This window comes from Convolutriloba macropyga, chromosome 6 (assembly GCF_964194025.1).
Source record: "Convolutriloba macropyga chromosome 6, txConMacr16.3, whole genome shotgun sequence".
Taxonomy (NCBI): domain Eukaryota; kingdom Metazoa; phylum Xenacoelomorpha; order Acoela; family Convolutidae; genus Convolutriloba; species Convolutriloba macropyga.
The window spans coordinates 39,914,066-39,940,072 of record NC_134473.1 but is presented as its reverse complement, the minus strand read 5'-3'; the positions used below and the strand labels follow the sequence as shown (position 1 = coordinate 39,940,072).

At 38.3% G+C, this 26,007-nt stretch overlaps 1 protein-coding gene across 4 annotated transcripts in view; it reads left to right on the top strand.

Annotated features, from left to right (window-relative positions):
- The window catches only part of LOC142341675 (uncharacterized), a 295,913-nt gene that overhangs the window by 183,885 nt on the left and 86,021 nt on the right, over positions 1–26,007 (top strand). For all 4 annotated transcript variants that reach the window (XM_075392816.1, XM_075392817.1, XM_075392818.1 and 1 more), the window contains one exon: positions 18,256–18,586. In XM_075392816.1, coding sequence (XP_075248931.1) covers positions 18,256–18,586 — 331 coding nt within the window. The remainder of the gene's footprint in view (positions 1–18,255; positions 18,587–26,007) is intronic.

The following is a 26,007-nucleotide window of genomic DNA, read 5'->3' as shown; positions in this document are numbered from 1 at the left end:
GAGTTGAAATCTCCGCCAATGAGTACTATCTCTTTTCTCGTTTCTTTCCTTAACAGGGCGTCGAGTTCCTCGCGGTATGTCAGGAAGTCCTCATTCTCTCCATTCCATACCTGTTGGTAGGTTGCCACAAGTCGCAGGTTGTCTGTCACGGTAGTGCTCCTGTTCCCTTGAGTTCTTCGGTATCCTTGATTCTTCCAGTCGACGGCCCACTCGTCCCTCAAAATCACGCCGCTTCGTTTGCCGTGAACCAGCACACCGTAGAAGTCTCCTGCCTTGATCCACTTCATGCTGGGTTCTTCTTCTTTGAGTTCCGATAGCAACTTTGATTTCAGCTCTACTCTTTGCTATCACGCGCAGCATTTCGGTGAATCGGCCTCGGAACGGAAAGGCTACCCTTGCTCTCTGTATGTTCCAGGTCCATATTACTGTCTCTGTTCGTTTGCCTTGTCTTTGTGCTCGCTCCTCCCACTTGTCGTTGCGCAAGTTCCTTTGCCTCTGTCTTCTCTCACGTCTGTTCCTGAGTCGTCTGTTCTTGTTAATAGCCGCCCTCATCTTCTCAGCCGGCTATTATAGCGCTCCTATTTTTTTTTTACAATTCAAAGAATTTGAATTGTATTGGGGCGCTGTCTTTTTTTTTAAGATCTGTTCACACATTTTCATGATTTTTGAAGTCAAATTGGAGTAGTGATTTTGGTCACGCCGAAACAGGAAGTGGAGCGAAAAAGCGAGTGCTTTTGCGGCGTGAAATTTTTTCGCTCTAAATTTAAAGTAGAGTGAGAAAACGGTGTTTGAACAAAAATTCGCTTTCTCGCTAGTGGTTTTTTGTTCACATGCGGCAATTTCACTTAGATTTTTACTGTTTTTTCGAGTTTTTGGATCGGATTTTTTTCTAAATGGTTTTCCCAGTCCATTCATAGTCCGTTCAAGGTCTAGTTTTCTGTTTAGTCAATGAAAATTCTTTGAATTGTGCGTCAGGACTTGTCCTGCTATGTTTTTTTACTTCGTCGAATAAAAAAATGTTTCGCTTTACCTCATTTTGCCGCTTTTTCAACATTTTGCGTGATATCTTTTTGACTTCTCTAGGCTAGTTTCTCTCTTCTCTCATTCTGCTAAAAGTGATTTTGAACATCAGTTGCTCAGCAAAGCAATTCAAAATGAACAGAGTCGGTATAAAAAATTGAAGTCAGAAATAGAAACTGGATAAACCCATAAAGCCCAATTTTAGATGCCCGCTATTTGAACGTCGTTCCTATAAGTCTTAGTTACCTCTCTCTAATGCTTATTGTTATCGATAGTAGCCCCTGTAGCCTCTCTCTAAGAAACAGAAGTATGTCCAACTACGAAATGCCATCAAAATAAATCGGACTTTAAAAAAATGTTTTTGTACAAAATTCTTTTTTTTTCAATATCTTCTGTTATTAATAGCCGCCCTCATCTTCTCAGCCGGCTATTATAGCGCTCCTATTTTTTTTTACTTCGTCGAATAGAAAAATGTTTCGCTTTACCTAATTTTGCCGCTTTTTCAACATTTTGCGTGATATCTTTTTGACTTCTCTAGGCTAGTTTCTCTCTTCTCTCATTCTGCTAAAAGTGATTTTGAACATCAGTTGCTCAGCAAAGCAATTCAAAATGAACAGAGTCAGTATGAAAAATTGAAGTCAGAAATAGAAACGGGATAAACCCATAAAGCCCAATTTTAGATGCCCGCTATTTGAACGTCGGTCCTATAAGTATTAGTTACCTCTCTCTAATGCTTATTGTTATTATTGATAGTAGCCCATGTAGCCTCTCTCTAAGAAACAGAAGTATGTTCAACTACGAAATGCCATCAAAATAAATCGGACTTAAAAAAATGTTTTTGTCCAAAAATCTTTTTTTTTCAATATCTTCTGTTATTTCAATCCCAATCATGCTTATTGGAATCAACGGCGGCTATTTTCCGGCAATCTGCCGGGTATGTTTTCAATCCCAATCATGCTTATTGGAATCAACGGCGGCTATTTTCCGGCAATCTGCCGGGTATGTTTCTCATTCTTCTTTGTGTCTTTCTGCTGCACATGGTTTGTCTTGCAGCGTTGACCAATGAACTCTGTGCTCCATCTTCCATGTTCGCCCAGACCACTGCAAGCCCAGTGTAGTCATTCCTTGCACCCATTGCTTTTCACTGAGCATTGTGATCTCTTCACCTCCTTTCGTCATTGTGTGAATGTGTATTTCTTCGGCCTAGGCTTCTTCACGTCGTGCTGTTGGCCTTCTTCGACCATCCTGTCCCTGTGCCTTTTGTCCCCCATTTTGGTTTTTTTGATCCCGCAGCGGTCAGCCATTCCACTGTCGGGTTTTAGAGAGAGGACTGACCCGACAGTGTAGCCTATGCTACCCCCACTGCCGGGCCCCACCCTTCCCCCGGTGGGCTCGTCTTTGCGCTGTGCTTTCGCAATCTCCGCTCTCCCCCAATGGACGGGCCGAACCCATCAGATAATCCTCCTTCCTCCTCCTCCTCCTCCTCCTCCTCCCTCCCTCCCTCCCTCCCTCCCTCCCTCCCTCCCTCCCTCCATCCCCTCCGAACTTTGGGTCGGGGTGGAGTCAATCGCCGCTGGTCCCGTCTAAAGTGAACTTCTTGTGTTCGGTGAAGAGTACTTTCCTTTCTTTGCAGACTGAGTCGTACATCTTGTTCATCTCGATGATCTTACTTTCGTAGCCTTTGCAACTAGGCACCTTGCTTACCGCTACTTTTAGCCCAGCTTTCTTGTACTGGTCGTTGATGGATTCCAGTCTTGGTTTTATTGATGTTAGTGGCGTACATACCCATGAGGTGCATTACTAGGGACCATATTGTTCGTGCCACCTAGAATTGCAATTGGTCTGACTCCTCACAGTATGAGATGGTTTTGTATGCCATCGGTGGCCATTCTCGTTAGATCTGCGGCGGGGTAACTGATGACAATGCCCCCATCCATGAAAATACAGTACACTATCGAATCCCCGAGCAAGGCGAAATTATACGAGCGTTTGTATTTCGTTCTGACGATCGTTCTATAAGGTTGATAGTCGTTGTCGATGTGGACATTGTTCTCACGCAGACGTCGTTTCAGGGCTTTCTTCCGAGTTTCGCGTGGTATCTCGGCTCTTTACATCGATCTTTGCATTTCTCATTGTACTCATACTCATTTCATCGGAAAAAGATACTTAATTTCAGATCACCAAGTTCGGTGGGTTCGGGCAGTGGTTTTTTCTTATGCATTGACTTGTTTGATTTTAAGACCTCGGCCCCGCAATTCCATGGTGGGGCTCCGTCGAGAGTTTTGAGATGGTTTGTAAGATTACACTGTTCTGTGAACGTCAAGCCACAGTTTTCACAGTTCAAGGGTGCCACTTTCTCTTTGTGCATCCGTCTTTCATGGTAGGTAAAACCAGTTTTGTTCTTGCACACTTTGCCGCATTCCTTCCATCTGCAAATCCATCGTCCATCCGTTTGGTGGTTTGTATACTGTGTCCTGATTGGAAGAGCCTCCTCTTTCCTTCGCGTGCTCATCGAGTGCTCCCATTCCATCACGTTTCCTTTCCTTGATCAACATTTTCTGTCTCTAGTGAGGTTTTCGACATTGGTCCAGTCAAAACCGGCATTTCCTAGTAATCGTCACCAGTAAGAGATTGTGACCCATCTAAATCGCCCATTTGGGGTTAACGACTGGTTCGAGCTACCAAGCACTGCTTTTTTATTCGGCATTCTCACGACATGTCCAATTCTTTCTAAGGATCTTATTTCGATTTTGGTTCTGAGGGATTGTATATGTAGCTGTTTTCGGATGTTGAAGGCGTTTATATGTTGCACTTGCGTTCTCAGTCTAGCCAGGCTCTTGCCCTCGTTCCGAATCTATCTGTAGGTGTTGTCTACCACTCTTTGTAACTTGTCTGTTTCGGTCTTGGTCCAGGGGTGATCCGCGCATTCGAAGAGGAGAGTTGATTCTACAGTTGCTTGAACGGTTAAAGCCTGTGTTCTCTTTGATAAGTTAGATTTCTGTAGTCATTTCCTCACTTTTGACCATGCTAGGTTGCCTCTGCTGATGCGAGCGTTGAGATCTTTTTGCCGATTCGCGTTCTTAGCTTAAAGTCAAGTATTTGAATGGAATTTCCCGAAAAATCGAAACAATTTGTTCATTTCTTAACTATTGATTTATCATTGAAATTGTTTAATGTTTGTTATGTAAACAAGCCTCATCATCACTAACACAGATAGTTAAGTTGAAATTAAGTTGTTAAATTGAAAGTCTTAAAAATACTTACTTTTATATCTCTAAATTCGCTGATGAGAGAAAATACTTGAAGATTGTCGACCCAGCTCCGATTGTTTCACCGCTTGGAAAATCCTGAAACAACTTAGCAAAACTGAGCATGCAAAAATATAAAATATCTAATTGAAACAATTTGATTCTCTACATGTAAGAAAAACGAAACACGTTAGTTGGTGACAGAAAGGAAAGACAATCTCACCTCTCTCGAAGCGAAGAAGGAGACGACGACATCTGAGACACAGAGGCCTCGTGACCCAACATCCAGGCAAATTCCTGAAAAAGAAAATCGCCGGCAGCATCTGGTTTTTCAAGTCAGCAGGACAAGCAACCTATTCTTAGGAAAGTGCCAAGCCAGAAGTTCAGTCATCAGGGTCTTGTAAGTTAACGTTCTAATTTACTCTGCAGTGAATTAATATGATGTCTTAAATCTTAACCGATGAACGCTCAATCAAATGAAAGTGATGTCAATTATTGAAAATCATTCAAAAATTGTGATATCAGCATTAGAAATGGAGCGCTAAATTGCATAAATGATCTAAATTATTCTCAAACCACTGATTGAAATCATCCGGTTGAAAAGCACTGAAGAACTTAAGCAAAAAAAAATAGAAACTCATGGCTCAACCAAACATTACGCTTAGATCATTCGCAGGCACAGAAAATGAAAGTTTCCGTGAATTTGAGCGCTTGCTTAGAAGCATTATAGGAGTAGCAGCAATTGCAAATAATCAAAGGGCAAATTTTTTACAACTACACCTTAAGGACGCAGCATTACGTTATTTTCAAACATTGCCAGATGCAACAAGAGCAGATTTTGAGCTTAGTCTTACTTCTTTAAGAAATCATTTCAATAATCCTCAATTAGTAGAACTACACATAATAAAGTTAGAAAACATTCGATTTGATCCTAAAACCGACACTCCTGAGAATTTTCTAGTTACATTGCAAAATATGGCACAGAAAGCTTACCCTGACCCCACACCAGAGATCGTACCACCAGCTGATCCAGCATTAGATGCGGGCGACGAACGCGATCGTATAGCAGCAGCCGAAGCTCGAAATGAGGAAGCATTAAGATTTGCTCAACAAGAAAGAAACCATCAAATAAAACGCTTTTTCAAAAAATGCATGCCGAGCTGGCTTCGAGCAAAACTGCTTGAACAACCCGATGGAACAACGGTTGATGACTTGTGTTTGCTCGCACGTAGACAACTCACCATCCACAACTTGTGCAAAATTGATGATTTTGGAGAAAATGCTTTCAGTGAAGTGTCCGCAACTGTTTCGGATAACTTGGTTAATGCACTGACAAAAATTAACCAAACACAAGAAAACATGGAGAGTAGAATTAATGAGTTGTCGAAGAAAGTTGAGAGTCAATTAAGCCCGCAAAGAAACAGTTTTGATAGAGGAAATTTTAATAGAGGACGAGGTGGTCGATATAATAACAGAGGCTTTAGAGGAGGTCAAGGCTTCAGAGATTTTCGAGGAAGAGGTCGAGGTAGCTATCAAAACTACAGCCCTAATATTGATCAAAATTATGGTTTTCCTCAATGCGTGCCAGTAGGGCAAAATACCACCAACACCACGTCAGATCAAGCTCAAAGCACTGATTTAGCTAATAACACAAATGTTCAAGTCTTTCAGCCACAAAATCACATTCCAGTAACTCAATACGCCCAAATAACATGCCACTTTTGTGGTTATCCAAATCACTTAGCCTCACAATGCACTCTGAACAAGAATAGACGCAGAGGTGGTGGTAAATTCCCTTTCAATCGAGCGGGAAAAAACTAGTTGAGCCACAAGTTCCATTAAAGTCCAAAAATCATCCTAATCTTAGTTTAGAAAAATTAAAAGACATAGATATAGAAATTAGTTCATCAAGTTCAAGTGATTCCGAATCAGAAATTGAAACGGATTTTTGCGCCATTATTCCCTTAGAAGGAGAAACTCTAAATTATATTAGACTGAATTTTGGTAAAAACTTCAAAAGAAGAGCCTTAATAGACACAGGTTCATGCGCTAACGCAATTCCCAAAAACCTATTGAATGAATTTGAAAACAGGCAGATCAAAATTGAATTAGAAACTCCTGATTATAAAGAAGTCAAATTGGCTTCAGGCTCACCAGTTCAAATTAATCAACAAGCTAAAATAGAGTTTATGTTAGGAAATTTCAAATTTACAGACTCATTTCTAGTTCTGCCCAAGATGAACAACATTATTTTGGTAAATCAATTCTTCAAAAAACATTCTATTGACATCAGTCCGTCAAATAACCTTCTTAAACTACCCGAAATGACTTATCACTTAAACGAGATAAAACCAAAAAATGGTCCTAGAAAAATTTTGAAGAAATTGAAAAAATTTCCAATTTTTCTAAGTAAAAAACATACTTTGCAACCTTCGTCCCAAACAGTCTTAGAAGGATACCTCTCCAAAAACGCCCAAAATTTACAAAATTGTAGCGGAGTAGTTATACCCAACCAAAGTTTTGAGGACAGTACTGATATCGCCCTAACGTCATCTTTAAGTACAATTGATGAATGTGGGAAAATTTTCATTTCAGCTATTAATTTAACTGATCATCCAATTACAGTTCCTTATAACACAATAATAGCAAATTTTGAAATTCTTAACACTGCACAAGCCGAAAAACTCATTAATATTGATCCACAGCTAATTGCTCTCGCAAAAATGAGAAATCACGATAACCTTGAAGCTGAAATTAATCAGTTGGTGCAAACTGAAGTTATCGGAAGTCCGAAAAGTCGTCCCAAACCAGAGTATGACAAATTATGGTTTCCTACCCCGGAGACATGTTCAGATCCGGAAAATTTATCACCGCTAGAGCGCGAAATTTACGATCAAATTTCTTATTTCAAATCATTGGAAAAAATAGATCCAAAAATTGATCCAAGTCAAAAAGAAAAATTTTTGGAGAACTTCAATTGGGAAAATTCTGTCCTTGAACTTAACGAGCGTAAACAAGTAGAAGAATTGCTTCTGGAATTTTCTGACATTTTTGCCAAACATCGCTTCGATGTTGGTTTTAATACTGAGCTAAAGGTCAAACTCACACCAGAACACGAACTTCCTGTTTACGTACAAAGTCCAACAACGCCTATACATCTGAGAGATGAGCTTCTTGTTGAATTAGCCTTGATGCACTATTGTAATTTGATCACCACACTCCCACATTCAAAATACAGTAGTCCAGTATTTGCCCAACGCAAAGAATCAGGCGAACTAAGAATTTTGATTGACCTTAGGCGGATAAACCACCTACTCAGAAACGACTACATGAACAGTAATTTTCCAATATCAAACATGAGCGATGCATCTAATCACTTTGCTGGTAAAACATTGATAAACAAATTTGATTGCTCTCAAGCCTACCATTGTGTACAAATGGCAGATGAAAAGTCAATACAACTTTTGGCATTTAATTTTGCATCACGAACTTATGCTTATAAATGCCTTGCTCAAGGACTTAGTAAATCGGTCACAGGTTTTAGCTCATTTATAAGACATTACTTAGATCCTTGCTTAGCAGCAAATATTTGTACACAATATATGGACGACATTGGTAGTGCAGTAAAAAATTTTGATGAACTTATCCCGAATTTGAGAAAAATTTTCGAATGCATTAGAAAATCCGGATTAAAATTGTCCCCCGACAAATGCGAAATTGGAACACAAAAAATTAAATTTTTGGGAAAATACATAACGCCAGCCGGAGTATCAACTGAGAACTCTAAAATTGAAAAATTTCTGAAAAACCTTAGAATGCCCCAAACCGTGAAACAAGTGAAAAGACTAGTTGGCTTTTTGCAGTTTTGGAGAGATTTCATTCCAAACCTTTCCCAAAAATTGATGCCTTTCTATGAGTTACTCAAGAAAAATGTGCAACATGTAATAACTGAAAAACATGAGGAAAACTTAAAAATTCTGAAGAACGACCTGATCAAAGCGACAAACTTGAGCCTCAGACTGGCAAAACCAGGTCTACAGTACGTTCTTTTATGCGATGCAAGTTACTACGGTACAGGTTTTGTCCTCATGATAGAAGATTACGTCAAAACACCTAACAAAAAAGATAGAAAAACTTATGCCCCAGTTGCCTTTGGATCACGATTATTTAACATAGCACAATTGAAGTTTTCAACGTATTACAAAGAGTTCTTAGGATTGTATTTTGCTCTCGATCATTTTTCCCACTTTATTTGGGGAACTGAAAAACCTGTTATTGTACTAACAGATAACAAAAGTTTGACACAATTTTTTCAAGCCAAAACAATTCCGCCTTCTCTATGGAATTGCCTTGATCGTTTACTCTCGTACAATTTAGTAATTGCTCACATACCAGGTAGAGCAAGCTATGCCGCTGATTTTCTATCACGAGTTCAGAGTGATCTTTCAACAACTATTGAGCTAAAACTAACAGATAGAATTCCAGTGCGTGAGATAGAAGTCCAAACTATTGCCAAAACACCGGATGCATCACTAAGTTCAATCGACAGTATTGATAGAATGTTTGATCAGCAAATAACAAACAAAAATGATATTTTCATTCATCAGCTGAGAGAACAAGGCGTTAGTGATGATCTTCTAGAACAAATAAAACAACAAACAAACAAAATAAATCAGGATATTGATGAAGTTCAAGGTTACATCAGATTTTTAGCTAGGACAGAAATAAATGCAGTTTTGATCCCTGATCCCAATGATTACCTTAGCGATCTTGTAGAGCAAAATCAGCCTTTAGATCTTAAGACAGAACAGGAGAAAGATGAAGTTTTGAAAAGAGTTGTAAAATGGAAAGAGGAGAACAATGTAGAAGATTTAACTTATGCTTCAAACGAGTTGAAAAAATACAGAAAACAATTTAGGAGGCTTGTACTAAGAGATAGCATACTCTACAGACAATTCTTTGACCACACCGGCAGAGTACAGTATCACCAATACTGCTTACCTAAACATTTATGGAAAGAAGTAGTTTACAGACTCCATAATTCTAGATTAGCAGGACACTTAGGAATTGTCAAAACAGTTGAAGAGTTCCGGAAACGATTCTATTTTCCGAACTTCACAGAGTATTTAATATCTGTCATAAAAAATTGTTTAACATGCCTTCAAACAAAATTAATATCAAACAATTCACTCAAAACTCTTTTACAACCAATCTCCTCACTACAGTCTTTCCCAGGAGATATGTTGCAAATTGATCTAGTAGGACCATTCAAATCTCCTGTCTATAAATACGTTTTAACCGGAATAGATGTGTTTTCAAAATACTTATTTGCAAAGCCGTTAACCAGCGCAAGCGCACAAAAAGTTGCTACTGAACTAGCGGCAATATTCTTCTCACACAGTTATATACCTCACACAATTCTTTCAGATTTAGGCTCAAACTTTGTCTCAGACCTAATGCATGAACTTTGCTCACTACTCGAAATCAAACTGAAGCACGCCACTCTTAAACACCCGCAAACTGTAGGAGTTGTTGAGAGATCTCACTCAGCATTAAAAAGAATTCTCAAACTTAATACAAATGAGCAGTGGTCAAATTGGCATCTTTATGTACCTCTTGCAGCGTACATTCACAACACTAGCTACTATTCATCTATAGGATGCACGCCAACGTCAATATTTCATGGCCGAGAACCCATTAAGCCACTTGACATACGTTTTAATAGAAAAAATAATCAGCAATTTGATCCAAAATCAGACTTCGTAACAGAACTACAAGACGCAATGCAAATAAAGTTTGCAGAAAACAAGGAAAAAATTGTTGAAGCTTATCATAAGTATAGAAAATACTATGATGCAAAAGCAAATGCCGATCCACTTGAAAATCAGAAATTTTGTCTTTTATTAAATCCTAAACTAACTCATCAAACTAGTGTTGGATTCAAATCAATGCAGGTTTGGCTCCCACTTTATAGAGTAGAGAAAGTACTCACCAACTCAAACTATTTGATACGGAAAGTTGGTACGAACTATACACAATGTGTTCACAGAATTAGACTGAGAAAGTATGAACCATTAGAGCCACCAGTAGATTTAGAAAATTTAGACACAAATAATTTCACGCCAGATCCTTTTCTTAGCAAGTACAGACAGGAACCAGAATTATTTGACAGCGAAATTCCCAGTTTGTTTACTCACACGTTCGCGGAACAAGCAATTACCGGAAAAGCAGAATCAACGACTGAAGATGCTGTGAATATTTCGTACAGATACCCGCTGATAAGAGCCGCACCACCATTTGCAGCCCTACCAGTACCTGAAAGACCGGACCCAGTTCTACCAGACGTAACACAGGAACGAGTGGAGGAACCTGAGTTCCCCTTCAACGAGTTTCCGATCCTAGACAGTGGACTAGAAGAGCAAGCAAACCAAGAACACTTATTTGTAGATATACCACAAAATGACCAGCAGGACGACAGATAGGAAAATACACCGGAAATCGCTGATCAATCTAATCAAATCACATTTCAAGCAGAAAACAGAGTAAATACAAGGTCGCCTGTTTCTGAAAACAGGCAGCAGTCACAGAAAACCGTTCGATTCAGTCCAAATACACAAATTCCAATTCCGCGTATGAAAGTGAAAGCAAAAGAACGGCAGTTTTTAACAACTATTGATGGTAAAGTTTTGGTTCCAATATCTGCCTATACGACAAAACCTGAAGTTAAAAAACAAAAAATCGTTGAGTCCTACAGAAAAAACATGGAGCAAGCAATTTTTCATCCACAAGCAGGACCTTCAAGAGCAACGAAATTTGATATGAAACGAAGTGCGGAGCAGAAAGAACAAAATGAACCTAAAACGCCAAATAAAACTGACAAAATCAAAAACAATGCAGGAAAAGCAACAGGAGACAAAAAGAAAAACCTGAAAAATCAAGTGAATGCCATTGTGAAACCAAGACTGAGAATCTACTTTAGCGAATCAGATATTGAGAGATGTTCGTACTCAATAGTGCGAGCGATCTCTGCGAATTCAACATTAATTGAGTCAGGACAAATAATTGACACTAGCAGCTTAAGCGAGGGAGCAGTGATTGTAACTTTTGATTCACTCACAAACCGCGTCAGGTACAATTTAGTAAACCACACAAACATATCAAAAGCTCCAAATTATTTGGTCTTAAGGAACAGTCTCGAAAATCTGAAGTCAATTGTGCTTAAAAACCTTGACAAAAGGCTAGCATTTTCGAAAATCGATTGGTCATCGCCGATCTGTTTACCCTGGCCAATAATTCAGAGAACCATTTTCAGTGTTTTTTCCAACAGTGATATCGAAATATACTTCTTTAAATAAAAAATAAAAAAAAAAATCTTTAAAAAAAAAGTAGAAAAAGCGCATCTGCTTTGCAATGCGATGCCAACTCTTTGGACAAAGTTTCCTCACCTGAAGTTAATGAGAAAAAAAGTTATGACGATTTTTTAAAATCTGCCATGTATTAAGATAGGCAATACACATGTAAATGGGGACCGTGAGTCATTAAAAACGAATTTTTTCAAAATGAGCACATACAATGCACCGCCTGGCCCGGCTCAACTATCACCGTAATTTTGCTCATCTAAAAACTATTCGTTTCTCCAATACACGAATTTTTTGTTTTTTCCCATGTATTAAGATTAGGTATAGACATGTAAATTAGGACCGCTCTAATACTATTAACTTTAGGAGCAAAATACTACTTCTATTCAGTACAGCTCGCCATTAGCTTTCTATAGAGGTACTACTCGATCCTAATAATGGCAACAAAAAAAAATTTTTTATTTATCTAATAAATTAATAGTTCCAATAACTTACTGGTCCTTGCTGTTTCTTATCTTCCCTGCTACCATCAACAGTAATAGCAGATGTCATAATTTTCCAAACTTCTTCTCTCCTTTTCTTTGGAATTTTGAATCCAACTGATAACAGCGAGGCACATATACCATGAACATTTATGGTAACAACACAGTGTAGCCATCCATAAGGAAGGTACACTGTGCCACCAACACATTGCCTACAGTAGAACATTTGACTACCGTATTTTCTCATGCAGTCAATAAATTCATTTTTCCTAGTATAGCATCTCTCTAGCGCGCCACACATTTTTGATGGTGGGAAGAAAAACCAAAATTTCTCCCCAGAACCACAGAGAGTTATTAAGCAATCGATCGCCTCCATATAGTCGCTATGCCAACGAGTGAAATTAGCTTTATCAACTGTCAGTAGATAGCCTTTAGACAACTCTGACACAGTGGCTCCACTAGGCGAATTGAACTCGACAAAACCAGGCCTCTCAATTTCATCATTTGGAAATGCACCCAAATAGACATTTGCATCACAATTCGTAACTCTCGTTTCAGTTACAGTAAACCGCTTGGTTAGGTTGCTAATTTTTACAAGTTTATCCACACAGCGCTAAAAATTAGACAACTATGTTAACAATTCGAAATTGATTGCAATTATAGTTGATAAGTATAACACTTACAGTGTCGTTCTTATCAGTGTACCATACTGACTTTACACCTCGCAAGATGCTTGGTATAGTTCGATCGATATCCAATTCACAAGCAACCTCCGCAACAGGTTTCACATAATGTCCAGCAACATCACAAATATTTAGCAAATCATCAGCATTACTGTTACGAAGAGATCTTTTCATGTTTTTGATCTGAAAAAAAAAGTTTTTCCAAAACATTTTTTCCATTGAGGGTCCATCAGTTGAAACTAGAAAAATAAACTTTATAACAGTAAGAGTTCAATTAAAGTATGTCCAGGAAAGGAAGTAAAAGCTGATTATCTAAAACAACATGTAACCCTTCTAAAAACTACAAGTCAAGTTTCAGTTCAAGTTTCATACTAAGTTCTATTTGCTCAACTTGTAAACAATGTAGGCTGTGCAGAACTGCATCTGTTTGATGCAGCACACTACACTTACAACGATTAGAAGGAAGGCGGGCCAGTCAAAACCGTCATCTGACGGCAAAGCAGCACCACAAACACTTGGTCTTGCAGCTGACCATACACGTACACCGTTCACCTCAGTATATGTGCCATTTTGGCAGCAAAACAATAAGTGGCCACGCCACGAGAAACTCTCGCAGCTGAAAGCCACGGCACACAAAGAAACAATGAGAACAATTTTCAACATTTTGAACTGAAAACATTTAGTATGTCAACATTATGAACACAACTATTATTTTTACCTGAGTACTTACAAAAGACAAGGCTAAATTCTAAACCTGAAACACAAATATTTTACTTTCAATTTTAGAGCGACCGAAGCAATGATGAGGCTTATTTTATCCCTAACCCTATTATTCCCCCCATTGGTTTTGAATACATTTTACGGAGAGCAGAAATACGATGATATCTTAGAAAAAGGAATTATTTTCAACGAGGAGACAAAAATTTTGCTCGCTGAAAAATTTGTACCAGTACAGTTTTTGATACCGTTTCCATCATTCAACTTCTCAATGAAATCTGATATTGAAAAACTACTGCATAATCTGAACCAAAAATGGAATCTCGAGTCGTCAAACTGTCCTCTTGACTTTACATCTCATTTCAATACCAACTCATCTCACTACAACATCAATTGGATCATGCACCAGCTGGAAATTGAAGTTGAGAAATCAAGAGCCGAAGTAGAAAAAATGCGGAACGAAACAGCAACATTTCTACAAACCGAAAGCGAAAAAAGCAACAGAATCAGAAGAGGAGCTCATGTTGGTGCTCTCGCTATGGCCGGAATTGGTTTATTTGGGAGCGGAATAATGATGGGAAGTTCAGGAGGATGTGGAGTGACAGGAATTTTTGGAAGCTGTCAAGATCAAGCGAAAGCGAATGCCCACAACATCGAACAGCTGACAATTTTTACGGAAGCAATTACAGAATATGTTACACACATAAAAGAGGAAACTAACGACAAATTTTTTATGGTCAGCAACGAGTTAGCAGAAATTAGAGAGATACAGAAACAAATGAGCGAAACTCAAAATAAAAATTGGGCAGTTGTTGAGGAACAATTTGACATTTTGGAAACCAATGTTCACATATTACGAAACTGTGACCAAATGCTTTATTCAAACCAGCAAATTAATTTCAATTTTGACACCGCAGCAGCTCTTCTCACATTACTCTACTCTGATGTCAAAAGCTACAGAGCAGCACTCTACAGCTACAGACTCAATTTGCTGAATTCTATCCCGACTCTTCTACAGAAACATCTACCGATGTCGCTAGTCCCAAGAGATTCACTGATGGCAATCCTGGACAATGTAGGACGTGAACAATATAAAGCTGCTGATAGACTTTCTTTGGCGATACCTACAAGTGACTTGATGTCATACTATGACGCAAAGTTGCTCAGAGACGTGATCACGGTTGAAGAAGGACTGATTGTTACCTTGGCCATACCACTAGCATCGCGTCAAACCGTTTTTTCAGTATATAGTGCTGAAACAGTACCAATGCCACAAACTGAGCCCCAGATGGCAATTAAATGGAGCATTGAAGCGCCATATCTTGCGATATCTGAGGATCAGATGGAGTCGATACCACTATCTGCGAGCCAGTTTGAGCAATGTCTGGGATCGTCAAGATACCGAATTTGCCATCAAGCAGTAGCTACGCAGCCAAGCCATGGATCTTGCCTTGCCACCTTGTTTTTTAAAACAACAATTGAAGCCATCCGAGAATGTGAGACTGAAGTAATCTTTCTGCCTAACCAAGTTCAAGCACGAAACTTAGGGTACGGTATATGGCTAATAACTTCAGCAACAGAGAATTATAGTCTTCGAAAAACTTCCATAGATACAGCTGTTCCAACTCAAAGCCAGATTGTCCCAGGATGCAAGATTTGTATTGTGACCATTGAGTGCGGTTACCAACTTCTAGGTCATATGATAAAAATCCGAGCAGATCTCTCAAGTTGCGACCGGATACCAGCAAAAAGAGTCCAAGTGAAACTTGCCGATCCATTAGAATTTCTACTAAGCGAGCTACCACCAATCGACAGCTTACCGTACTTCGAAACAACAACAACAGCTGGTGTCAACTTATTAAGAAAAGTCAGAGAAAAAATGTTATTAAATCCTGTAGTTACAAAATCAGAACATCTCTCAAATATTGCTAAACCTATAGCCCACGAAATGACAATGTTCAAACCATCACTTATGAAAGAATTCAATTCATATGTCCCAATCAAACTATCACTCAGTCTGACTGTCATTGTCTTTATCTTAAACCTGATACTTCATGCTCTCTTCCTTTGGCTCTATCACAGATTTCGCATAATCAGACAGCTCGTCCCCTCTTTCTTAAAGCATGATGACAACACCAAAATTGGTGTGAAACCAGTTATTTGCGTCAAAGATCAATTCAAAGATGAAATCAATCCTAAATGGAAACAAAAGTTTCACATTTTATCTGAACAAATCCAATCAATTCGTTCGAGTCGAGCATCAAATTTGAACTTGAATGCCAATAACATCGATCCCAATGTCATCGCCTCATCTATGACTAAATCAAGGCAATCACTTGCCAGCTCTCCTTCCACAAATCATATATCAATTGCTGACATTGGTGGAGAAGAGTTGTAAAATACTAATGCTTTTTCCAATGCGTTTTTATGAGACCCAAAATAATCCGGATCATCACCCTTTCGATATTCGTATGGATTTTTATTTCGAATATATTCAATTGGATTGGAACTATGTGGCAGATTTCAAATCAACCAGCAGATCACAAATCAACTTTCGATTACTTGACAGAATGATGGACGAAACAAAGGAGTCCGGAAAGTTTTTCCCAAAAGGAGGGGAGAGTCAAGTATATGAATGGAATTTCCCGAAAAATCGAAACAATTTGTTCATTTCTTAACTATTGATTTATCATTGAAATTGTTTAATGTTTGTTATGTAAACAAGCCTCATCATCACTAACACAGATAGTTAAGTTGAAGTTAAGTTGTTAAATTGAAAGTCTTAAAAATACTTACTTTTATATCTCTAAATTCGCTGATGAGAGAAAATACTTGAAGATTGTCGACCCAGCTCCGATTGTTTCACCGCTTGGAAAATCCTGAAACAACTTAGCAAAACTGAGCATGCAAAAATATAAAATATCTAATTGAAACAATTTGATTCTCTACATGTAAGAAAAACGAAACACGTTAGTCTTAACGAGTATTGTCTCATTCTTGGCTGCTAAACTCCACTTTTTCTTCTTCGTCATCGCGACACTTTTCCTCGTATTCCTCCAGCGCCTTCTTCACCACTTCCGTCCCCAACTCGAGTTCATCGTTCTATCCGAGTAGTGTGGAGTCGTCTGCACACAGGCTGTCTGTTACTCTGAAATCTTTCCTGTTTGAGCTACTGGTAGCCCTTTGAATGGCTAACGTCGGTAGGGTACTCACTTTCCTTCACGTCCATGTCAGGCCATTTTCTTCGTCTTTCTTCTGCACTTTTTTGGCGTTTCGTTTGTGCATGCTTCATGGCTTCGTCATGGTAGACGTTGAAAAGGATCGGCGATGTAGCACAGCGTTCTCGTAGACCTCTTGCGGGGGTCCACTCAATACTAAGGTCCTCGCGTCCTTTCACTCTGTATGAGAACTGTCATGACCCTTTCTGGTATCCCGAGTCTCTCCAGCATCTTCCACAATAGAGGTTTATTCACGCGAGGGTAGGCTTTGGTACTGTCAGGGAGTACGGAACCCGGACTTCTTTCATTTTTGTTTCTTGAGAGTCCCAGAACCCTGCGGGATTCCTCGTCTGTTCGGATGATTAGCTGGGTTGCATCCGCCGTGGATCTACCGCTTCGGAATCCGTTTTGGTTTTTGTCTAAGATCCCTACATCTGCGGCCCATCTGCTCAGTCTGGATGCAAAAATCCGGGCGATGATGCTGCTTGCTAGAGATAGTAGACATACTCCTCTGTAATTGTTGAGGGCATTCTTGGCTCCCTTTTTCTGTTGGGGAATGACCCAGCCCTCTTTTGTTTCTCGACGCCATTCCCCCGCCGGCAGGCCGAGTAGGTGAATCAGGTATCTGAATATTCGCTCTTCAACTTGTGGGCTTGCAATCTTTATAGCGCTGATTTTAACATTCTCGGTTCGGGGTGCGCCATGTTGCATTTTTGCCAGTTCGTCATCGAATACTTTCCTCGTAATGCCGTCACTCAAAACTCGCGCTGCTGTCAATGCTTTTTCGTCGCTCCGTAAAGGGGTGTTTTCAGCTCTCTGCAGAATGTTGCCAATGCTTTTCTCGAACCGGTTTTTTTCTGAGACTTTCGAGAAGTGTTGTTTTAACTCTTTGGGCTGAAATATCCATCCTGATTGGAGCTCGCGTCTTTCACGCCACCGTCTTCCCGTTTGCCGGGGGTTAATCGCCTGATTGTTAAACTTGAAGCCGGCTACTCTCCAAGTATTGGTACAGGAAGTATTTCGTCCAACAGTGTAGCCTAAGCTAAACGCACTGTCGGACCCAGAACCCCCCTGGTTTTGGTGTTTGCTCATGCTTTTGCACTCCGCACTCTTCCCCACGTGCCGGGTCCAAAACCATCGAAGAGCCCTCATCCTCATCCTCCTACTCCTCCTCGTCCTCCTCCATCCACCTTCTCCGCGCTCACCCCTTTAATGCTAGGATCCGTAAACCCCAGCTGACTACTACCGAAGCCAACCGCTCGTAGTGGGCTATGTTCTCCTAAGCTCAAGCGCTCTGGGTAGCGTGTACTAAATGCTACCCTACCCCTCTCAATCGTCTGAGAACCATTCGTTAGACGATACTAGATGATTTTTCCTTGCTCTCTCTTAATTTAACTCAAGCAAACTATGTAGACAAGTGAACTTTATCTCACATATAGCGGAAATCCCTCTTAATACTAAACTGCATTGAAACCTAAGCCGATGCAATCTTGGTACTACTAATGTATGAATTTTGATGATGCCTTTAGAGCCCCTGAGATCAAATTCATAGCCAACTCGCCCTCCTGGAGTTTCTCTGCCAACCTTCAAAAACGCAACTACCTCAAATGCTTCGAAGAACTGGAGCAACTTGATTGGTCCAACAAACTATTTGTGGACCAATTGGAAAGCGACTTGGATTGTTTCAAGTCACATAAAGAGGAGGGTTGTGATTTGACGAAACCCGATCCGCCTCTTTGGATTGGATTGAAGTTGCTCACGTACAAGTTCAGCAGCCAAGCAGTGAGAGCTTTTGCTGTTATCTGCTTAGAAAATGTGGACGATGAAATGTTGCGGCCCTTGATGTCACCTCTAGTGCAAGTATGTGTATAAAGATATTGTATTATCCAAAGATGTTTTCCAACCATGTAATAGGGTTTTCAACAAAAAATCTGACACCAGTTTGAATAATTAAAGCCTATAAACAGCTGTCTAGCAAAGTATGTAGCACTTTCTTTAGTTTTTAATTGAAGCATTTTTTACGCAACGTGCACTTTGACTTATATTTTTGAGCATGACTTCTGTTTTTGAATGGCATGAAATAATGTTTGCAGGACGCCTAATTTGCTTCTAATGTTCAGTAGTTGGTAACTGCTGGTATTATCCATAATTAAAATGCGTTTTGAGAAGTTTGTTTTCCTCGACACTCGCTCTCAAGCTCTGTGTACCAATTTACTAGTACCTCCCAAACCCTCACGCATACCCGTATTCCTAGTAACTACGTGCCGCCACTTCCCTTGTCTCTCGTCTTCTTTTTGGTTTTTGCTTTAATTTATAATTGCTCTCAAATGAACTTTTTATCAATTTTATAAGTAATGTTTGTCTTTTTACGCGATATTTGTCTTTAAGTACTGGCGAATTTTCGTCTGATCAACAAATTTTGTGAATTTTTGTCATGAAGCGGGATAAACTAGTAAAGTGAAAGGGTTTTAAGTTCCTCATCAGTCCTCTTACGGCCTTACTAGTCTCTAAGTGCGCGGTTCGCCAAAGCAAAGTAGACAAAAATCATGGTGAGAGGTTTCGAACCTCGCCACTCCATCCCACCATTCTGCCCCTCAATCATGAACGCTGTGTACGCGTAAACTCACGATGTAGAGGCAATCTGATAGCTTGGATACCTCTTCACATTTATACCCGTCCACCTTCTTTTTTGCCCCAAATCACACTTTCTTGTCCTCTCAAACAGAAGATAGGCTCTCTTAGTTTAAGCTACCGACTACCAACGCCAAGCCATTGCTAGTTGTTTCAGAGCAGTTTGCCTTAAGTCAGCCGCTTATGTTTGTTGTCTTGACGTTTTGATTAATAGCCGCCCTCATCATCTCAGCCGGCTATTATAGCGCTCCTATTTTTTTTACAATTCAAAGAATTTGAATTGTATTGGGGCGCTGTCTTTTTTTACGACTCGAAGAGGAGTATTGGAGAAGTCCTTGTTTTAAATCAATTTTATTGGAGTGATTTTTGAAGCGGGAAATGAAGCGCATGAAAAAAAATTGGAGTGATTTTGGTGCCGAACAAAAGTGAAGAGCGGAGAGAAAAGAGATTGATTTTTGTTCATACCGCTGTTTTTGAGACAGCGAGAAATTAATGTGTGAAATTTTTTTTTCACGTGCGGCTTTTAAAACCAGTTTTTTTGCAACTTTTGATGGTTATGAGGTTTGATTATGATATTGTATTAGTTTTAGGTTTGTTTCGATGGGAATTGAAGGTTTCAAGTGGTTAATTTTTGAGTTTAATGCTAATTTGGAGGTTTTTGATCAGTTTTGCTGATTTTTAGACGAAATTTAATGATTTTTTGCCTGTTTTTTTTAATGCTTTAAGTGGGATTTGAATCGAAGCTGGTTACTTATAGAATACTCAAATACCAATTGGCCAAAGTTTTATTGGTGTAAATCGTTTTTTTCTAAGGAAAATTTACAGAAAAATTGAGAAATTTTAAACCATTTTTCTTATTTTTTATTGCAGATTTTTGCTTTTTTTAATCTTAGAAAAGTTTCTTAGCCTATTATGAGTTGCCCATTGTTTTGCGAGTTTTTCATTACTCTAATTGCAAAGGTACTTTGTTCGGCTTTACGTTTCCTTGTACTATTAATAAAAGTCATCAAGTTTTTCCTAGTTTTTTTTTAATTTGTTTTTGGTTTTTGAATGCCGTTTCTATTCCTCAAATTTTTTATGTCATTTGTGGAGGTTCAGGGTTCACAATAGTTTTTTACTCATAAGTATGGGCAATTTTCTTCTTCGAGTCGTTTCCGGAATTCTTCCGGCTATGTTTTTTAGATCTGTTCACACATTTTCATGAATTTTGAAGTCAAATTGGAGTAGTGATTTTGGTCACGCCGAAACAGGAAGTGGAGCGAATAAGCGAGTGGTTTTAGTGCGTGAAATTTTTTCGCTGAAAATTCAAAGTAGAGTGAGATTACATTGTGTTTGAACAAAAATTCGCTTTCTCGCAAGGGGTTTATTGTTCACATACGGCAATTTCACTTTGATTTTTACTGTTTTTTCTGTTTTTTGGATAGGATTTTTTTCTAAACGGTTTTCCCAATCCATCCATAGTCCGTTCTAGGTCTAGTTTCTGTTTATTCAATGCAGTTTTTTGAATTTTGCGTCAGGACTTGTCCTGCTATGTTTTTTTACTTCGTCGAACAAAAAAATTTTTCGCTTTACCCCTTTTTGCCGCTTTTTCATTATTTGGCGTGAAATCTTTTTGACTTCTCTATGCTAGTTTCTCTCTTCTCCCATTCTGCGAAAAGTGATTTTGAACATCAGTTGCTCAGCAAAGCAATTCAAATGAAAAGAGTCATTATAAAAAAATGAAGTCACAAATAGAAACGGGATAAACCCATACAGCCCAATTTTAGATGCCTGCTATTTGATTGTCGTTCCTATAAGTCTTAGTTACCATCTGTAATGCTTATTGGTATTGATAATAGCCCTTGTAGCCTCTCTCTACGAAACAGAAGTATGTTCAACTACGAAATGCCATCAAAATAAATCCTACTTAAAAAATGTTTTTGTACAAAATTCTTTTTTGTTCAATATCTTCTGTTCCTTCAATCCCATTCATGCTTATTGGAATCAACGGCGGCTATTTTCCGGCAATCTGCCGGGTATGTTTTTAATAGCCGTGCAGCGATAGTGGGGCTGTTATTAGAATAATTGTTTTTTAATTCGTTTATTTCCAACGAAATCTTTATTGTTCTCGATTATATTATTCTTTGACAGCTCTTTTTCCATTAGTTCCATTTAAGTCATATTATCTCTGCTTATTATCAATATAAGCTGTTAACGTATCAGTTATTGGATTAATAAGCTATTTCTGAGCTATTTTGTTTTGATTATTGAACAGCGTGAAAAAGTTGAATGACATTGTGAAAGATTTCGAACATGGAAGAAATTAAAATAGATTTTTGAAACATCATTTTTCATTTCAGTTTTTCATTTTGCATATCAGCATATAAATCATTGATATCCATAATGTAGATGCTTTTTAATACCAATAAGCAATTATAGCATAACTGAGATGCTTGTCTAGATCGGATATAATTAACACCAATGGGCTTCCTGCTCAACAAAAAGTATGAAATTTAACTTCTACGAAAACTGGTCTGATTCATTTTTTCCCGTCTTTGTCGGATTTATAAGCTGAAATTCGAGAATTACCACCACGAGAATTACCTCGACATAGGTGGGTTATGTTTTTAAGTTTTTCTCTTCATCGATGTATAATTTCCTAAGGCGACCTTCTGCTGAACAAACAACACTTTCTTCCAATCTTTATCAATTTTATCATCTTTGTCTTCTTTAAAGTTGCATTCACACTTCTATCAGTAGCAATTTGGTGTAACACGCTGTTTATATTGAATAAAATATTTATGTTCTATTGGGGTGCTGTCTCCTTTTAAAGATATGTTCTGACCTTCTTTGATTATTATTGACAATGAGACGTACTTTTTCCCTGTTTGTATTAATATTTTTCACGAATTCATATGTTGTAATGATGCATAGCTTCAATGGTTGGAATCCTTCAATGGGCATCGAATTGCTTTTTCACTTGACGCAACTTTTGTTTTCATAAAATAATAATTTGGTGTAACACGCTGTTTATATTGAATAAAATATTTATGTTCTATTGGGGTGCTGTCTCCTTTTAAAGATATGTTCTGACCTTCTTTGATTATTATTGACAATGAGACGTACTTTTTCCCTGTTTGTATTAATATTTTTCACGAATTCATATGTTGTAATGATGCATAGCTTCAATGGTTGGAATCCTTCAATGGGCATCGAATTGCTTTTTCACTTGACGCAACTTTTGTTTTCATAAAATAATAATTTGGTGTAACACGCTGTTTGTATTGAATAAAATATTTATGTTCTATTGGGGTGCTGTCTCCTTTTGAAGATATGTTCTGACCTTCTTTGATTATTATTGACAATGAGGAGTCGAATTGGCGGTGTGAATATAGCGACGCTCATGCTGCAAAAGGAGCAACAAACGAGTAATTTTAGGACATTAAAGTTTTTAATTTGCTTATAAAGTGAAAGGAGAATTTGTTGTCTGAACAAGTTTTCGATTTTTGAGAAAACTTCTAGCGTACGAAACTTGACGTACTTTTTCCCTGTTTGTATTAATATTTTTCACGAATTCATATGTTGTAATGATGCATAGCTTCAATGGTTGGAATCCTTCAATGGGCATCGAATTGCTTTTTCACTTTGACGCAACATTTGTTTTCATAAAATAATAATGAATATTTAGAAGTTGGCGGGTGTTAGTTGTTGTTTTTGCTTTCTTGCCTTTTAGCTTTCTAGATCGCAGTTTCCTTTGGCCTTCTTTTTAGACAGAAGTGATTTAACTTAGTTGTTCAGCGTAGAGCTATGGTTTCTTATTGCTCTCGAACGAAGTTTGAAGCAATTATTGTAAGCGTGTCGGTCTTTTTTATGCAAAATTTTCGCTTGTGCGTTTTGAGACTTTTTGAGTGATTTTTTCGCCCTTGAATTTTTCATTTTGCGTGATTTAAATAATGCTCTCATTTACAAGGGTCACTTTCAATTTTTTGTCGATTGAAGTTTTTTGTTTAGCCTAATTGATGTCCATGATGATTAAACCGCTAATAATGTCACTTTCGGATCAGTACTTCAAAGTGTGATAGGAAAGCCACAAGCAAGTACTCCACTTTGTGTAGGAACGTCCTTTGGGAGTGAGTCTTTTATAAAAAGGGATTTTTCACTAAAAGTTGCTTAAGATTTAAAATCCTGACTGTTTAAATGGCTTTTTTTCACTTAGTCTTCACGCTTTAAAAGTTGTTTCAAATCCATATCCTCGTCGTTCTGCTAAGCAATAGCCCGCAGTGGGGCCCTGGCCAAAATGAGCCAACTGAGTGCTCTCCTATCTGAAGCAAGAGCAACCGCTGATGCTACTTCACAGGATGAACAAGATTTTATTCAAGTTCAAAACAAACGTAAGCGTTTTCGAAACCTAAACGAGAAGAATTCGATTTAAGAGCCAGTTAGACCAACAGTTAAAACAATCAATCCGAGACCAACTCAAGTGCAATTTGCCCGAGCTATGAAGACAAAATTCCCACAACTGAAAATACAACGAATTAGAGAATTGCCAGACAGATACGATTTCTTTATCCAACCGGAAAACAAAGCCTCCAGAGATAGTCTCATGTCAAGTACAAAGCTGCAACAAGTATTCCTAAACGCTAACGTGAACACAAGAAATACACTGCCAAAAGCCAAGTCCAAACCAAGCTTTGTTATAGTCAATGTGCACCACAGCATCCAAGAAAATGAAATAAAAGAGGAACTCTTAAGGAATAACTGAATGAATGTAGTAAAATTGTCAATGATTATAAGCCGAGCAAGTGGCAAACCTACAAAGCTTATCAGAGTAATAACAGATTCAACAAATCATGTTTTAGCAGCACAAAAGGACGGTGTAAAGATTGGTTGGCTGATCTACAGATGTGAACCAAGCAAAGAGCCGCCACATGTTAAACAATGCTTCAAGTGTCAGAAATATGAACACTCCGCCATTGAGTGTAAAAACGAGCAGCGTTGCCTGCGATGCTCAGGCCAGCACACAGTAAAACAATGCGCCGAACCAAAAAAAAGCCAAGTGTGCAAATTGTGGTGGATCGCACGCATCTGTGTGCAAATGATGCTCCTCTCAAAACGCAGTTGTTGAAGCGACAAAGAGAAAACAAGATATCAAGTACTCAGCAGTGGCAAAAAGATAAACCGAAATGTTACAACCAAACACAACTGTTACAACGGTAAACATAAGTGTTCTGGTTGCTGAAGTACTCAGCAAAATCCGTTCAACCTTCAATACAATGTCTTACAGTGATATAATCAGTGTTGTCAGTATTAGTGCAAGCAGAATTTTTGGATAAATTAGAAGGACAAAAAGTTCATGACAGCACCAAAAATGCTAACAAAATTTCACGAATGTTCCTACGCAACAAATTTCAACAAACAGCCATCAATTCAGCCAACATGGATAAAATTAAAATTATGCAACGGATTTGCCGAGGCTTATCCACTAAAATATCAGAACCATTCGTATTTCTGAAGGAAAAATATATTGATACTGTGTGCCTGAATGAATTCAAGTGCTGGCAAAATTAAAATTTATCCAATGGTTATTTCGTAGTTATAGAAACGAGAGAAAGTAAGTCACATGGCTCAATGATTTTAGCGAAGAAGGGAACGACAATAATAGAAGCTAAACCAGAGAAGTTTGTTAGAAACGATCGAGGAAAAGTTTTCGAAAAAATAAAAGCATGCTTTGAAGTACCTGTTCTAGGTCATCTCTGGGTTATAGATCTTTACAACTCAGCAGGTCGCGATTTGAATCTATCAGAAAATTTTGAAACTGATATGAAAAACTGTGGAGATTTCAACGCTCCACATCAGGAGCTGAATTGCACATATAACACTGAGAACGGTGATAAAATAATTGAAGCCATTGAATCTGGAACTTTCAAGCGTTTAATTAACGGTTATCACACATCAATCATATCAAGGAGAATGTCGAAATATGCTTGATCTACATTTCGCTGATCAATTAATCTTCAAATTTTACTCATTTTTAGTTTGCGATGACTTTGGTAGTGACCAAAGCTCAACCATTACTACCTTGAATATAGTAACTCAGAGCAGATCCGATTTGAAGGCAAAAATCAACGTCAAAAAATTCAACCAGATTGTCAGACAAAAATATGAAAACTCTGTGCTCTATCCACCAGTCTATCCAAAAGCAGAAGAACTAAATCACCTAAATGAATTACTTTTACAGATCACTCAATCCTCGCTACAGAAGTCGTATATCCTATAAAAGAGGTTTTCCTTTGGATATGAAACTACCAAACTTATTCGTGAAAAGAACAAAAAGAGAAGAGAGCTGAAAAGAACAAACGGAGAACAGTTCAAATTCCTGAAAAAGGAAATAAATTTCCTCCAAAAAGAAATAAAGAGGTCAATGAAAAGATCAGCAAAAAATCAAACAATCAAAAATTGATAGCAAGTGCTCAAAATAAGAGGAGCAAAAGCTTTTGGAGAGCAGTTAAAGCCTTATGTGGTGCTTCAAAAAAACCAAACGAAACTGAACAAAGTGTTGAAGTCTCTTACAAACAAATCAGAGCAAAAACAGACATTGAGAAGTGCGAAATATTCAAAACTCTTCTACAGGCTACAATGAAAGATCATATATACGAAAACTTGGATCTAAA